This window comes from Phytophthora ramorum (genome assembly GCF_020800215.1).
Source record: "Phytophthora ramorum isolate Pr-102 chromosome Unknown Phyram_PR-102_s0007, whole genome shotgun sequence".
Classification (NCBI taxonomy): domain Eukaryota; phylum Oomycota; class Peronosporomycetes; order Peronosporales; family Peronosporaceae; genus Phytophthora; species Phytophthora ramorum.
The window spans coordinates 947,765-964,045 of record NW_027150653.1 but is presented as its reverse complement, the minus strand read 5'-3'; the positions used below and the strand labels follow the sequence as shown (position 1 = coordinate 964,045).

Genomic DNA, 16,281 nt, shown 5'->3' with positions numbered 1-16,281 from the left:
CACGCAGATCAGTCAGCTCGATAATATTCTGCCTTCAATCGCTCCATTCGTACTTAATATGACAAATTCATTCGTATTTTCGTACTTACCCGATGTTCTACAGTACCTCAAACCATTCCGCATTCCACACTTCAAACAGGATGCCGCTGGACGAGACGCCTCCACCTCCGCCGCCCATGGACCGCGCGCCCGTGTCCAAGGCGCCGGTGGGTCCTTTGCGCGTCGGCGGCCGCGCTCCCACCTTCAGCGAGCTACGCGCGGGCGGCTTCTCGTCTCGCGCAACGTCGACGCTGCACGTGGCCACGGATGCCTCCCTCAAGGACGACGATCCGCTGTCGCCCGGCACGCGCTTGGAGATAGAGAAGCGGCGCCAACTGCTGAACAAGACCTCACTCTTCAACGCCAGCGCTGCCCATACCAGCAACACGACACCTACTAACCACAGCAGCACACGCAGCACGCCACGCTCTTCGGCCTTCAACAGCGTCAGCAGCAACCTCGAGTTCGGACGGCGCTACGACAACCTGAACGCTGCCAGCCAGCTGTCACCCCACAGAGCCATGCTCAGTCGAGTGGACAGCCTTCTGGGCTCGCAGCCTGCTGCCAGCGCCTCCTCGTCGCAATTCGGAGCTTCCAACAGCTTTGCAGCGACTCATTCCGTGCTGTCGACGAGCAGCACGTCGCCGTCGGGTCCAAATCCGCACCGGGAGCGAGGAGAGGAGCAGCGAGAGCCTTCCAGATGTGGGGCGGAGATTCTCTACAACTCGCCCATTCGGTTGCGGCTCAGTAGTCGGCAGTGCCTTCGCATCTCTGCCGTGAAGGAGAACAGTCAGCACCACCAGACAACGTCGAGCTTGCCGCCGAGACCGACGAGCGCAGGAACAGGAACTGCTGGATCGGCGGGAATTGCGCGCGCTGCGCGACCGTCCACTTCTGTGCAGATTGATGCGAGTGGAGACGGTTTGGATGGCGATGAGGACCAGATCTTCGTGCTGCAGAATACCGCTCTACGCGCAGACTGTGCGGAGGTGCGCTATTCCAACGTTGTGTCGCTCTATTGTATGGCTGGGAGCTGCAAAGGACAGTTTCTGTCGGTGGATGCTGCCACGCAGACTCTAACGACCAAGAAGGGGCCAGTGATCTCCAACAGCGAAAGATGGAGACTTGTGAACCCTGTTACTGAAGATTCTGGAAGCAACCAGGACGCGTTTCCATCCGTTGACGTTGTTAGCAGAATTGGGGGGCAGCAGAAAGCGATCGCAACGAGTGATAGCATTATGCTCAAGATGAACACTGCTGACCTCTATCTTTCTGTTCGTCCGGACCGGTATGACCACGACGACACAGTTGTTCACTCTTCGACGGTCGTGCTCAGTAAAGAGAACGACGGCATCAATGATACGATGCAGGTCTGGATGATCACAAAATCGAACCTACCCTACGATCCAGAATGGAACCGCGAGCGTCCATACTTGACTGGTGAGGCATTCGTGCTACCACAAGCCAAGCGACACCATGTTGCTGACGACGGTGATTTGAATTTGCCTCCACTCTCCACCTACCCGCCATCAGTGCAGGAGTCCATTATTGTGGACGACTTGCTGTACGTTCTTCTTGGCGTGGAAGGCCGCTACATCAAATTGGCAGTCACCGAAAATCGTGGTGTTGATGCTGCCAGATCAATGCGTTCGTTGAAGTTTGGGCTGAACCAGCCCGGCATGGATCCATCGCTACAAACGTTGGCGTCACGATGCTTGTGTCTCGGGGAGTTTTATCTCAAACTTACTCTCTATATCGAGCAATTTTCTCGATACGAGTATGGTCAAGTCAGTCACGCACTTTGTGCAGCACTCAAGACACTGGTGAAGGAGTATAAGATTGTGGTGGGGCAGCTTGAGCGCCAGTCAAGAAGTGCGGGGACCGCTGCAGACGGAGCAGCTTCATTTACGATCCAAACGCTGTGGTATAATCTGCAACCAAGCTTACGAACGATGGAAATGTTAAGCCTCTGGTGGATGCATGCCGCAAAACGATTGGTGGGGGTTCATTGCTCACGCAGATACAGCGAATAATGTCATCCCTTGCGGGTGACTCAAACGCACGTAGTGTGTTCTCCTTCCTTATGGAGCGCGCCAGTGTGCCATATTTAAAGATGGTCGAGCGGTGGATTTATCATGGAGATCTTGTGGATCCATACGATGAGTTCATGATCCGACGAGATGAATTAGTAAGCAAGGAGGACGTGCAAGACGATCCATACTCCACATATTGGGAAAGCCGCTATACCATTCGGGAGTCGCAAGTACCTCTTTTCCTTTTACGAGTAGCGCAGAAAATATTGACGGCAGGCAAGTACCTGAATGTCTTTCGCACGTGCAACCGTCAGGTTGATTGCCCATTTGCTGGAGAGATCGTTTTCTCTTCAAGCGAATCGGTGTACGAGCAACTGATCGACAAAGCACACGGATTTGCGAGTCGGATACTCTTAGACTTATTTGTGCGCGAGAATGACCTGCAGAACCGACTCGTATCGCTGAAGCATTATTTCCTGATGGACCAAGGAGATTTCTTCGTTGACTTCATGAACGTTGCTGAAGAAGAGCTGAAGCTTCGTGCTGACAAACTGTCGCTTTCCCGCCTGGAATCGCTTCTGCACCTGTCGCTTCAAACATCAACGTGCTCATCGGACCCGTACAAGGATGACCTACAGTGCTTCCTGTCTCCACATAACCTCATTTCACACCTGGAGACCATTCATCAGCGCGCTCACAAGGGACCCAGAGACTCGCTGACCACGTTTGAGTCGTCGTCCATTGGTCATCCAGGTTATAAAGTGATCGATGCTTTCACCCTTGATTACAACGTAAAGTGGCCGCTCTCGCTCGTGATTTCGTGCGGAGCGCTGACCAAGTACCAACTGATTTTCCGGCATATCTTCTTTTGCAAGCACGTGGAGCGCCAGCTTTGTGACGCGTGGCTGAGCCACCAGGCAACAAAGGAATTATCACTACGTTCGGCGCTTGGACCGTCGTTCTGTCTGCGACAACGCATGCTGCATTTTCAGCAAAATTTCGTATACTACATGATGTTCGAGGTAATTTCGCCGCGTTGGCACGATTTCCAGCAACAGCTTGCAAATGTGGGTACAGTGGATGATATTCTGGAGCTCCAGGGCGAATTTCTTGACATCTGCCTGAAAGAGTGCTTGCTCACGGAGCCAGACCTCCTGCGAGTACTTACGAGACTCATGACAGTGTGTATGACCTTTGCCAACAGCATCGAGAGGTTTACGCGGCCGTACTTCATGGATGAAGAGACAATTAAGGCTGAACGTGAAGCGGAGCGAGATCGGCGAGCAGATAAGAAGGCGCGTGAAGAAGCTGAAGTCGCTCTGGCGAGCTACCAGCGTCAGAATGGAACGTTTGGCGGCAAGAAGAAGGGTGGCGTGCTACGACGCCGGCAGTCCTCGCATGTGGACATGCGACGGACTCGGATCAAAGAACTATCGGACGACGTAAAGCGTGCATTGACCGAGCGCGAGGACGATAAGGAGAACCCATTCGTGCGTATGACGAACGACCTAGAAAACCAGTTTGACTCGCTGTTAGGCGAGTTCATGCAGCAGCTGCTGCGACGATCGCTGTTGCAGGTACGGAAGGCAACGCTGATTTCTTAATATGCCGCTAGATGGCTGCTAACTGGTGTTGTTGTTGGTTTTGGCAGAAAAACTCGCATCTTTCCAACCTGTGCACGCGGCTGGATTACAATGGCTTCTACACGAAGTAGTGCTCGCACCAGCAAGCGGTCACCAGTGTCACATGGGGGAGCATTCACAATCAACTCAATTCAAGTTTTGTTGCGAAAGGTCGCGCCCGAAGATCCGATTCAAAATCTTTACTATTTGAATTTGCTTGATGTCCAAGCGACTGAGTGCCTAAATCCGCTTGTTTGTTGGCAGTGATGGCAGGATGGAGACGTGCCCAGTACAAATGCGTTGCGCTTCTGTTTGTCGTGTGGATGCTCGTGTCAGGTGTTGGGGCCAAGCTGCTGACAGTGCTCGTCCAGCCGCTAACATCAACGGCAGGAGAGTCGCTGTCGGTGCAGCCTGTACTGGCGCTTACAGACGACAGCGGTAACATTCTCACCACTGAGAATAGTGGCATGGTTTCGGTCAGCATTGGCAACAACCCGTCTCGGTTCGCTGTGATGTACCCGCTCGGAAATACCTTCTCTTTCGTGAACGGCATCGCGCGCTGCTCGGGATTATACATTAACACGGCGGGTGTTGGCTATACGCTTGTGATGTCGTCATTTTACCACGGCGTACGGGCAGAGACATCAGGTTTTGACGTTATCGTGGGCCCACGCTATAGACTTGCGATTCTTGCTGATATCAGTACAGCGTACGGCGGTACACCCTTCTTGCCGCAGCCAACTGCGGGTGTGGTAGACAAGGGCGGCAATCTTGTGGCGGACACGACCGAGGGCTCTGTGCGGATCGAAATTGAAGTCAACCCAGTGGGAGGCCTTCTGCTGCCAGCGGCTGTTCTCAACGTATCAATTGTTGCCGGAATTGGGCGCTTTCGTGGCACGTTCATCGATGTTGCTGGATCACCGTACAAGCTGCGCTACACGACGGACCTGCTGCTTGTTGGGGGAAGTACAGTGGTCACGAATCCTTTCACGGTTGCTGCGGGCGTGTGCAACAGGCTTGAGCTGACCAGTACGCCTGGGGGGTCCAAGGGCGGTAAAGCCTTCCTCACTCAGCCTGTGCTCAAGCTTCTTGATTCAGGAGGAAACACACTGGAGGCAGACAGCTCAAGCATTATTCGCGTAACCATTGCCGCAAACCCATCTCGTGGTACACTTACTCCTGCCGACGCACTATCCGCCAATGTGTACAAAGGCGTTGCTGTTTTTCGCAGCCTGAAAATCGATAAAGCTGGCAATGGATACTCGCTGCGATTCACTTTATACAACAAAGTCGAAGGCAAGAATACGTGGAAGAAATCAGGTATCTCGCAGGTGTCGAAAACGCTTGATGTGCTTACAGGCCCCCCCGTGTCACTTCTCTTGCAGCGAAACCTCTCGAATGGTGTTTTAGATGGCCAGCCCAATGAAGGGCAGCCCATTGTAGCTCTTCTCGACTCGGGTGGTAATGTAGTCTCTTCCTTGGAAACCGGAATCGTCACGGCTTCCCTGGTTTCCAGTGCCTCGGTGAGCTCCAGTATCGTTGTCGATACCTCAACGGCTCCTCTTTTGACTGTGGTGAGTGTACGTGCACTGACTAGCATGGCCTACCCGATGCCGTACGGCGTAGGCGCGCGGGTGTCTGTTCAAGTCACATTCTCTGACGACGTCTCCATGAAGGGCGCACCCACACTGGAGCTGGCGTCTTCCGTTAATAAGGCTGGAGCCTACGGCAAAGCGGTTGCAGTCGCAACGACCACTGTATGGTCCAGTACATATGTATTTGAATATGACGTTGTGCTGACCGATAATACTGCAGACTTGGAGTATACATCTACGACAGCACTATCACTGAATGGCGGAATGATCACTGATCGGAACGGAAAGACACCGATCCTCACGCTGCCAGGCCTGGGAAGTGCAAACTCGCTTGCTGGAACCAGCGCAGTCGTGATTGATACAACAGCACCAGTGATCTCGTCGGTGACCTGTGCAAATCCAGGCGACGGTCAGTACGGTACTGGTCAACAAATTTACTTGAAAGTACAGTTTTCGCAACCTGTTGCAGTTTACGGGAGCCCTCTGCTTCCCGTCGCGCTCACTGCGGTCGGTGGCACAGGAGGGACGCGTCATGCATTGTTTACCAGCGGAAACAATACCAACGTGTTGGTGTTCATGTACACTGTCCAGAGCGGCGATGCAGCTTCGAAGCTGGCTGTGACAGCAACTATCAATGTGAACGGTGGCTTCATCAAGCATTTCTCTCAGCGCCCGACGACCGACGCAGTTGTGACAATGTCTGCTGTTCCCCTGAAACTATCCAGCGCCAACACCATAGTTATTGATACCGCCATTCCCACGATCGACGCGACGGTGGGCGTAACCAGTGGCACGAGCAATGGCATCTACGCTCCCGGAGACGAGTTGAAAATTTTGGTCACATTTACAAAGCCGGTGACAGTCACGGGGTACCCGCGCGTTTTTCTCGAGACCGGTCCCATTAAGCGCCCTGCAGGCTACGCTTCAGGGAGCGGCTCAAACGTTTTGACGTTTGTGTATCGAGTATCGGCCGGTGACACTGCAGGAAGTGGTTTCTTGAATTATCGTGACGACCAAGCACTCAACCTAAATGGCGGCACTATTACTCGCTTTCTTGTAGGCTCCTCGGGTGTGACAGGAGCTACTGCAACGATATCGTTGGGAGCAGCTACTCTTGCAGGTAAGGCTCTGTCAAACAATGCTCAATTGACTATTGATGGCCTTCCCCCAACTGTGACGAGAATTTCCGTGTCATCGGCTCCTTCAACAACTGTAACTCGCGGTGACGAAGTTATGATCAGCGTGGGCTTCTCTGCTCTTGTCACTGTTGACACAACGAAAGGCACTCCTTCAATACTAATGGCGGTGGGGGATTATAACCGTCAGGCCGTGTACAAGTCAGGAAGCGGAACTCAGGCGCTACTTTTCTCTTATATCGTGAGTTTGGGGGATAGTGCTCCTGGTGGGATGAACTATCGCTCTCGGTCAGCTCTGGTGCTAAACGGAGCAACTATCCGACGAACGTCGATGTCACCAACCTTAGATGCATATTTGACGCTGCCAGATCCGCCGTCTTTGAGCCCTCAGACTATCGTGGATCGAGCACTGACTTTTGTGACGATTATCAATAGCTTGACGGCGGACGTTGCCTCGGGAACGTACGGGACAAAGCAGGTTATCACGCTATCTCTCATTTTCTCTGACGAGGTTGCACTGTCTGGAACAACACCTCCATCGCTGAGGATTAATACGGGCGAAGTCGTTCCGTACGCAACTGGTAGCTCCACACGCACGCTCGTATTTCTGCACATTGTTAAAGCTGGAGAATCTACCACGGCACTTGATAAATTTGACGACAACGCGGTGATATGCACGGCACCGGACTGTCAGATAATCAATTACAATGCCCAAAGTGCTAGCCTGTCGCTGACAGGAATCAGTTTAACCCCCGGGAATGTCGTGGTTGATACGAGCGCGCCTCAGGTTGTGAGCGTCTACGCTATCACGACGACTCCTACGGTTAACGGTGGCATATTTGTTGTTGGCGACGTCATCGGGATTGTGGTCAAGATGGACCTCGAGGTATTTATCGATCCGCCGCCCAGTGCATACCCAGACAAGGCCCCTTTGCTATTTCTCAACACCATCAAGGGCGGGAAACCCATTCTGTGCCAAGGCTATGCGAATAATGACCGAAAGTTATTGTTGTTCAAGTACACTGTGGAACGTGGGGATGCAGCAACCGACCTTATGTACGTGGACCAAAGCGCGTTAACACTGAACAGTGGTCAGTCTTCCATTAAGAGGTTCTCGACAACGCCTACGACAGACGCTGTCCTTACGCTCCCTGTACCAGCAGCACTTGGTGTGTCTTTGAGCGTGAACGGCAGCAAGGTCCCTACCGTTCTCAGTGTTTCATCTCCTACCGCCAATGGACTGTACCGATGTGGCGATCTAATAACACTGACGGTGTCGTTTAGCCAACACGTCGTAGTGAAGGGGGCCCCCTTCCTCTGGCTGGACATGGGCGCAGTTGCGCGCAAGGCGTTATACAGCAGCGGTAGCGGCACCACCGTACTGACATTCATCTACACGGTTCAGGAAGGAGATTACTCGGTGGATACGGAGTATGTGGATCACCACTCACTTGACTCGACTACCAGTGTCAGTGATACAATTCCAACTGCGATCCTCCACCTATCAACGAGTCCGACGACGGTGGCAGACGTGAATCTTCCCTACCCATTTACTCAGGGCAGTCTTAGCTTCAACAAAAACCTTCAAGTGAATGGCCGTAAACCAAGCATTGTGTCGACGCGCTTTGTGTCGGCTGATGGCCGCTACAAAGAATATCAAACAGTGGTGATGGAGGTGACATTTAGCTCCTGCGTGGTGATCGATAGGGGTATGCTCGGTGTCCAAGGACCAACCCCGAGGCTACGTTTCCAGCCCAGTCCGGTGTCATCACTCTCAACTTCTGCTGCAACTACGATTACGCGATATGGTATCTACGTGAGTGGCAGCCCCGGTACGGCATTGCGTTTCGAATATACGATAAAGACGGGAGACACTGCACTCGCACTAGACTATGCGGGAACGACCGCGCTGGAGCTTAATGGTGCACGTATATTGACATGCACCGCCAATTCAAATGCAGCCCCGACACAAAGCGTTGATCTGCACTTGAACCCACCGGGAGGGCGACTGTTGGGTGCCGCAGTCAAGCCTATCATTTTTGGTAGAGCTACCTATACCGACCTCGTGGTGGATCGACTTGGGTTCGATTATCGGGTGAAATTCAGCTCGCAATATGACCAAACGATGCTGGAGACTAGTGCAAGCTTCGATGTGCTTTCTTCAGCTGTCTATGGGTTACGTAGCTCGCCCTACGCAAGTGGCGATCAATTAGGAGCGTGCGTCGACGTGGATGGCGACACCCTCGTGCTTGGAGGACCTGGTGCAAGTCAGCCTGTGGCTGCTGTTCAGATTGTTACAGCTCTCGGTGACGCAGACACCTACGTCAACGAAATCCAGGTTTTTCAAACCATTGCAAAACAGCAGCCAGCAGTGCAGATGCTTACAAGCACAGCCGCCCCTGGAGAGACTATTGGCGGCTGGTTCTATCTCGAACTCGGGTTCATTGGACCTACACGACGGCTCGCGTATAATGCAGACCCGATGCAAGTGAGCGTAGCGCTGGAGATGGATTTAGGCTTCGGGCTTCAAACTATCAGCGTGACTCGTGAGCCAAATACTTATTGTGCTTGCAGTAATGGATATGTGTGGCATATCACGTTCCTGTATGCAGAAGGTCCTCTTGAGGCCTTGACCGTCGTAGCCAGCAGTCAGCTTTCGGGACGGCTAGCATCTATCGGGGATGGAAGAGGCGGAAGCGCGGCGGTAATTTCGATTCCCTCCACCACCCTTGGAGGCACCATGACGTTACAGTTGGGCAACTTCGTCACCCGAAACATTAAGTATAACGTTGATGAAGTGGAACTGACGAGCATCTTGACGCAGGATTTACATTTGAATATCTGGAGTGTTTCGCGCTCGCTGCCAAGCTCAATGAACACTTACACATGGAGTGTAACTTTCACAGCGAGTGACACAATTTTCAACGTACCTCAGTTGTTGCCTCAAGGCGTGCTGTTGACTGGCTATGGAGCAGGGTTGACGGTGCGCACGGAGCGCGATGGACAGGGTCGGTTGTCCGGGTTTTTTAGGCTCAGGTTCCGTACAGATCTATTCCCAAGCGATGAGACGGACGATATCCCAGTGGGGGCAAGTGACCACGATGTTGAAATCGCTCTGGAAAAGCTTGTATCAGTGAATGATGTTGCTGTTCAGCGCACCACAGCCATGAATATCTATGGTGGATACTCGTGGACGATAACTTTCGTCCAAGTAAATACCAAGAACGAGTACGGTCCGGTGATAGATACATCAGGGAATCTACCTGCACTGGTTCCTGTCATTACAAAGCTGAAAGGCACAAATGCGCGTGTTTCCGTCCAAGTTGGTGGTTACGAGCCGTCTTCACTAACTACAGACAGCTCAGGTACAAATGCCGGCCTACCAGGTGGGTCAGCTGGGATGGTTGTCGTCTTTATTCGTGGCAACAACGACTGGAGGCAGCAAGGCAGTACTATCGAGGGTCATGATACGCGCGGGGGTGATTTGTTTGGGTCAAGCGTGAGTTTGCAGGGCAACACGCTGGTTGTGGGGGCGCCTGCTGTAGCCATCTTTGGTGATTTCGAAAGGCAATCGCTTTTGTGCGACGCGGACGGCGGGTACCTAAGACTTGTCTTCAATGGGAAGGCATCAGACCCGGTTGCATTCGATGCAAATATGCAAGAGTTACAATCCGCGATCGCAAACGTTATGTCGGTAGATTACGGAGAAGTTCGAATCGAGACGACATTTAATACGCTATGTGCGGGAACCGAGATTGGGCTTACGTTACGAGCAGGGGATCATGGCGATGACTCTGGTAATATTCCTGATCTTGTCGTAGACTCGACCGCGTTGACAAAGGCTGGTGGCACTGGTAGCGCTCAGGTGCATGAATATTCAGCTGGCACGTTTCGTAGCGATGGCAAGAGCGCCAAAGGATTGCAATGTGGTGCAGCCTACATTTTCACACGGGAAAAAATACTGAATACCTGGTCGGAATACACTAAGTTAGCCCCACCAGCCGACCAAATTGTTGATGTGCGTGAGTATGGCGCCGCCGTGGCTTTTTTCGATCCATTTGCAGTTGTTGGCGCTCCTGGAACGTTTGATGAGGAGGGCCGTGTGTTCGTGTATCAGTACAACGGCGTGGATAAGTGGGTTCTTTTCCAAACGCTCAGCGCAGCGCCCAAGATGATTACGAAAGGTGACCGATTTGGGGAGGCTGTGGCAATTTCAGGAACCGTCACCACGACAGTGGTGGTTGGCGCCCCGGGATATGCCTCAAGCAGCGGTGCAGTGTTTGTGTTCGATCTGGTGGGTGGGTACTTCCAAAGTCGCCAGATGCTGCTGCAAGAAGTACCTGAAATGAAACCAGGGGATCGTTTCGGGAATGCGCTAGACTTGGATATGCTCTCAACGTTTACTTTAGTTGTAGGCGCTCACCGGCATGCTTACCACAGTGGTGGTGCAGTTGATGCTGTGGATAGTGGCCTCGTGCTCGTGTTCGTCCGCCGCAGCAGCAACGATATTTTCTTTGTGTTGCAGCAAGTTCTTTATGGTTCGGACACACGTGCGCGTGATCGATTTGGAACGAGTCTAGCAGTTGCGAAGGATACGATTATTGTTGGTGCACACGAGGCTTATGGGGGCGAGCACACAATTAGGAAGGCAGTGCAAGCTGTCACTGCGTCCGTTCTAGAAAGCGACCCCACAAAGATCATCCAAGGTGGCTCCTTCTTTTTGAGTTTTCTGCTTTCCAACGCTGGAGAAGACCCTACAAAAGTGACAACGCTAAAACGTTTGGAAACACGAGCAATTGCGTTCGATATAAGCGCATCGGGCCTGCAGGCCATTCTAGAAGCTGATCTTGCGCTGACTAACGTGATTGTTCGTCGCGAGGGGCCCAGCGCATCGCAGGGCTACACTTGGTATATTACGTTTGCGGGAAGCTCTGGTGAAGTGCCACTTCTAGAGGTCGACAATACACAGCTTGAAGGCGGAGAAGTCACACTGAAGTGGGTGAACCACTTAGCTCCAGTACTTCGCGGCAGCGCGTACGTGTTCACTCGTGACGCTAACGGGAAATGGACAGAGCAAGCGTCAATCTTCCCGCGAGAGAAGCAATATTTCGCTTGGTTCGGAGCAGCAGTAGCACTTCACAAGCGTACCGCTGTCATCGGAGCACCCAATCTGGATACCTACATATCTGGCACAAATTCGGGTGGTGCATTCGTCTCCGATCTCGGCATCATGTCCCTGCGCTTCTCGTCTAAGACGTACAATGTGCTGGAAGGCGACAGTTTTGATGTGACTGTGCAGCGCTGCAGTCGCTTTGGAGGTTTTTGTGCAGTCGACGTGTCTGCTGCACCACAGCTCTACGTCGAGTACGACACAGGCGATGCCTTCTCCGACCGGCAATCCAAATTGACGTATGTAGCTGTCATTCCCCATATTGGACCATACAGGAAGCTGTCAAGCCTCGACGCTGATGGCAGTTCGGCGTCAGTGTTCTTTGCGGAGAATCTGACGGGACAGGAGCCCTTCCCACAGGTGGGCAATGGCCGATGGCTCACTGCGGATTCTGTTGGTACTGCCAATGGACGAAACCAGTTTTATGGCAGTAGCGAACGCCGGTCGCTTTGGGTGGACACGCTTTTCGACTATGCTGGCACCTGTGACTATGCTTCTAGCTCTGGCGAGCTATACTTTGACGGCGTGGACGACCTATCTCATACGTTTACGGTGCAAACAACAAGTGACTTCGTAGTGGAGAACCCCGATGAGACTGTGATGATGCGTTTGTCGCTACCTGGTATATGGCCCAGCGTCACAGGAAATCTTTGGTCTACACTTACCATCACGGATAATGGTGATGGTGGCAGCGGCGCGCGTTCATACCTGGCACATTTAAATCCAGAGCCATCTTTGGCCCAGGCTCGAAGCGACTTCAGCAGGGCTGTTAGCATTTTCAACGCTGGTAATGTTGCTGCGGTTGGCGCGCCACTGCAGCAAACCAATACGGGTGTGCGATGTGGCGCTGTACATCTCTTCGTGCGTCGGAGCGGATTTTGGGAACGCGATGCTACTGTTTTCCCTTCAGATTGCGCTCCAGGTATGAGGTTTGGGACGTCTGTGGCGATTGATGGAAGCCTTGGCCCGGTCCGCGTTATTGTCGGCGCTCCAGGCGCAGATGCTGCGTACGTGTATCTGTATTGGAGGGATGGCTTGACTGCAGCGGCACGATGGTTGGAAGAGACACGGCTCATCGAGCCTACACTTATCACGGACGACATCAACCACAACTATGCAGGCCCAAATGCTGTGACGATATTTGGCAATGTGGCAGTCGTAGGAGCGTCTGGGCTGGAACGAGTATTTGTTTATCATCGAGGTCCCGATGGCTTGTGGAAGCTTGTGTCAACCCTGAATGCTAGTGATCGTGTGCAGTATCAAGTTTTAGAGCGCACCGTTGAACAAGCGTATGCCTTTGGACACGCTCTGGATATGGATCGCCGAACAATTATCGTCGGCGCCCCGTTCTCTGATGCTGGCACCTTCACAGCGCAGCAGTATCACAGCGCAGACTTCGACCACCGCTTTTTCGGAAAAGGTGCTGCCTATGTTTTCCACCTTGAGGCACAGGAGCAAAGAATTACTCTGCGCACGAGCAACCCGCTCACAAGCGGCTCGTTTCGCTTAACAGCTACGCGACGCGGCATTTCAGGAATTACGCGCGCGATCAGCTATAGTGCAGCAACTGCAGACGTTAAGGCCGCATTGGAAGGCACCAACGGTCAAGATGGAGATGGTTCGACTATTGAAGCGCTGGGCTTTAAACTCCTCGAGGTTGGCCGTACGGGGTCCATGGATCAGGGTTTCACGTGGAGTGTGACGTTCATCGGGGAAATTGTGTCGGTACCAGTAATGGTTCCTACATGGTCAGGATACGGTTGCCCAACTTGCAAGCCATTCAGTAGCACCTTCACCACCGACCCAGCGAATCAAATACTGGTTTCGGAAGCTGTGGCGATTGGAAGTGGCTGGAAGCAGCAATCACGGGTCTCAGCTCCGGACGGTAACCCAGGGGACCAGTTTGGTATTAGCGTTGGACTCAGCGGCGAGCAGGCCATCGTTGGTGCCGCTGGCTCAAGTGCACTAACCACTACAACGTGGAATTTCGAGACGGGTGATCTAACAGGTTGGGTGACTACGGGAACGGCTTTTGACCAGCAGCCCACGTACGGCGACAATAGCTATGCGCGAATTAACACTTACCGGCCTGCCCCATTGATAGGCGCCTCGGCCCCGGGCCAACGTGCCAACCACGAAGGTCGCTATTGGGTGGGCACATTCGAGTCACGTCCTGGAGCAGGTAAAGCTACGACAGCGGCTCAAGTAGCAGCTCAGATGTGTGCTTTCGCCAACGACGAGTTGTGCCGGGCACCGAACTACAAGCTACCGAGTGCTAGTGCCTCAGCAGGCACCAGCCAAGGAGACAGCCCGCAAGGCACACTTACATCTCTCCCCTTCACAATTGAGGGACAGTGGATGTCGTTCCGTGTCGGCGGTGGTTGCGACGTTCGTGTTGTGTATGTGGAGCTCTTGATAGACGGCCAACCCGCCGCAGTTTCAGAATCCGTGGCGGCTGAGCAGGTTGCAGTCGAAGTCACTGCTGATGGGACCACGACCACATCGGCAGACAGCATCCGCCCTGTGACTGCTACGTCAAAGTTGCGAGCCACAGGTCGGTGCCAGGAAAGCATGAATGAAGTCACCTGGGACCTAAGCGCTTTCCAGAATCGATCGGCACAGATACGGGTAGTGGATGCATCCAGCAGTCCCGTTTGGGGTCATATCAACTTCGATGACGTGCGCTTTTCGTGGGGAGCTACTCGGGTGGCACAGACTTCGACGTCGAGAGCTGGCGCCGCCTACGCATTCCGTCGGCGCGCTCCAGGTACGGGGTTTCCCACTGCTAAATGTGAGGGCATGAGCCGGTGGACTTGCGAGTGGGAGTTCCAAGCACGTCTAGCTGCCAGCGATAAACGAAGCGAAGACCTCTTCGGGTCTAGCGTGGCGGTGGATGATGTACTCGGTGTGGCGGTCGTTGCAGCCCCTGGACAGCGTGGCTTGGATGCAAACAACTCGATCGATCGTGTGCTGAGTGTCGGCCTAGACGTGGGCCATGAAGGGCTTGGAGCTATGGAAGAAGTGGGAAGCATTTACGTGTTCCGACGCTCCGATGAGGTGCGGGATGGTGCCGGTGTCTTGCTACGCACGCCCAAATGGGCCCCCAAGGAGGTGCTGAAGATGCAGTACCCTCAGAAACAGCGCCAGTCTCACTTCGGTGCTGCCCTCGACCTCGACGGGAGTGATCTGATAGTGGGCGCGCCTGGAATCTCGACGTCTCCTATCCTGCCGCAGTCGGGTCGTGCATTTGCTTACGACTTGTCCGTCGCGGGTGTGAAGTTCACGAACCCGTGGTTTTCGTGCGTCGAGGGCAATGCCGACGGCCTCGTAGGGCTCACGCTGTCGCGCCCAGTGACAACCAGCAACTTGACCCGCCCACTCACCATTGGATACGCGACGGAGGACCGCTCCGCCGTGGGGGTTGACGCGTTGAAGTTTGCAGCATGCATGAAGGTACCGTCCACTCAGCGCAAGGACTGCGGCGACTACCAGCAGGCTGCGGGCGAGGTGACGTTCGCTGCGGGCGAGATGTCCAAACTCGTGACGATCCCGATCATGGAGGACAATTGCCTCGAGCAGTGGGAAAAACACTTCGTGGTGCGGCTGCACGTTCCTGGCGGTGAGCCATTGCTCGGCGAGGATTTCATCGCCCGCGTGCGCATCGACGACGACGACTTCAACAGCGACCCATGCTGAGCTAGACACGATTAGGCGTGGAGGTATAGGCAACAACAGAAGATGATGGCGCCGGCATCGAACCCCTTCAAGCGCAGCAATGCTGTCTCGTGGCCGGATGGTCTCATCGCACCTGTGTTGCACAGCATGAGGCACACCAGTTGTAGCGGCGGAGACTTGTCAGCGAAAGCCAGCCATTTGTTCGGTTCAGACAAGCGCAGAGAGTATCGTACGGGTGGTTGGCTTCACTACTTAGAAGCCACTCCGCCGGGCAGGAACCAGTTCCAAGCTTTGCAATGGGCTCGCAGTGCTCCAAGTCTTCAACGGCGGATCTAGCGGTGAAGCCGAGAGGAGCGGACTGCGACGACAAGGAGCTCAGCCCCGCAACGCTGTGCGCGACCATGAAGGCGAGCCTGCCCATCGGCACTCGCCATCGAAGTCCTCTCAAGAAGTTCGCCAACTGCTTCACGAGCGTGGAAGCCGTGGACTGGATGCTGCAGCACAAACAGGCAAGGGACGAGGGCGAGGCAGTGCGCAAATGCCAGACGCTTCTCACGCGAGGGCTCATCGAGCAGGTTGACGGATCTGCTGAGTTCGAGTGCAACTCCAAGCGGTTCTACCGCTTCACATCTGCCGCCGCCTACTGAGCAAATGGCGTCGAAGTTAAAGTCTTTACAATATATCCGCGAGTTTAGCTGCTTCTTCGTGGCCTTTGAGATCACCTACGACTCGACTAAAGTGGTCTAACGGTAGTTGAGGTTATCCTGATCGTGGCATCGCTGGGTGGGACCTTGCAACCGACCGGTGCAGCTCTCGGTCGTCTCGAACAAGCACTAATGGGCTGGACGCGGTTCCTGCGCGCCTGATGCCTCGACAATCGCTCCTTGAGCAGAGGGCTACAGTACCTGACTGCTCGCTGACAACGATGTAGAGGCCGCCGAAATCCACGAGCTACGTTGCACTCGCTGCGAGGGGACGAGGTATCTGCTGGATACTCTCGGGCCTCGAGTC

At 53.9% G+C, this 16,281-nt stretch overlaps 3 protein-coding genes across 3 annotated transcripts; all 3 read left to right on the top strand.

Moving 5' to 3' along the window:
• Positions 1-140: 140 nt before the first annotated feature.
• KRP23_8301 (Gamma-tubulin complex component 2) lies at positions 141-3,786 on the top strand (the record flags this gene model as incomplete). The annotated part of the gene is made up of 3 exons (XM_067893723.1): positions 141-1,963; positions 2,107-3,649; positions 3,724-3,786. The coding sequence occupies 3 exons, from the start codon at positions 141-143 to the stop codon at positions 3,784-3,786; spliced, it is 3,429 nt and encodes a 1,142-aa protein (XP_067743226.1).
• Positions 3,787-3,960: 174 nt separating this feature from the next.
• On the top strand, positions 3,961-15,291 carry KRP23_8300 (uncharacterized protein; the record flags this gene model as incomplete). The annotated part of the gene is made up of 1 exon (XM_067893721.1): positions 3,961-15,291. The coding sequence occupies one exon, from the start codon at positions 3,961-3,963 to the stop codon at positions 15,289-15,291; it is 11,331 nt and encodes a 3,776-aa protein (XP_067743225.1).
• Positions 15,292-15,566: 275 nt separating this feature from the next.
• On the top strand, positions 15,567-15,917 carry KRP23_8299 (DEP domain-containing mTOR-interacting protein; the record flags this gene model as incomplete). Its single annotated transcript, XM_067893720.1, has 1 exon — positions 15,567-15,917. One exon carries the CDS (start codon positions 15,567-15,569, stop codon positions 15,915-15,917), a length of 351 nt encoding a protein of 116 aa, XP_067743224.1.
• Positions 15,918-16,281: the final 364 nt, after the last annotated feature.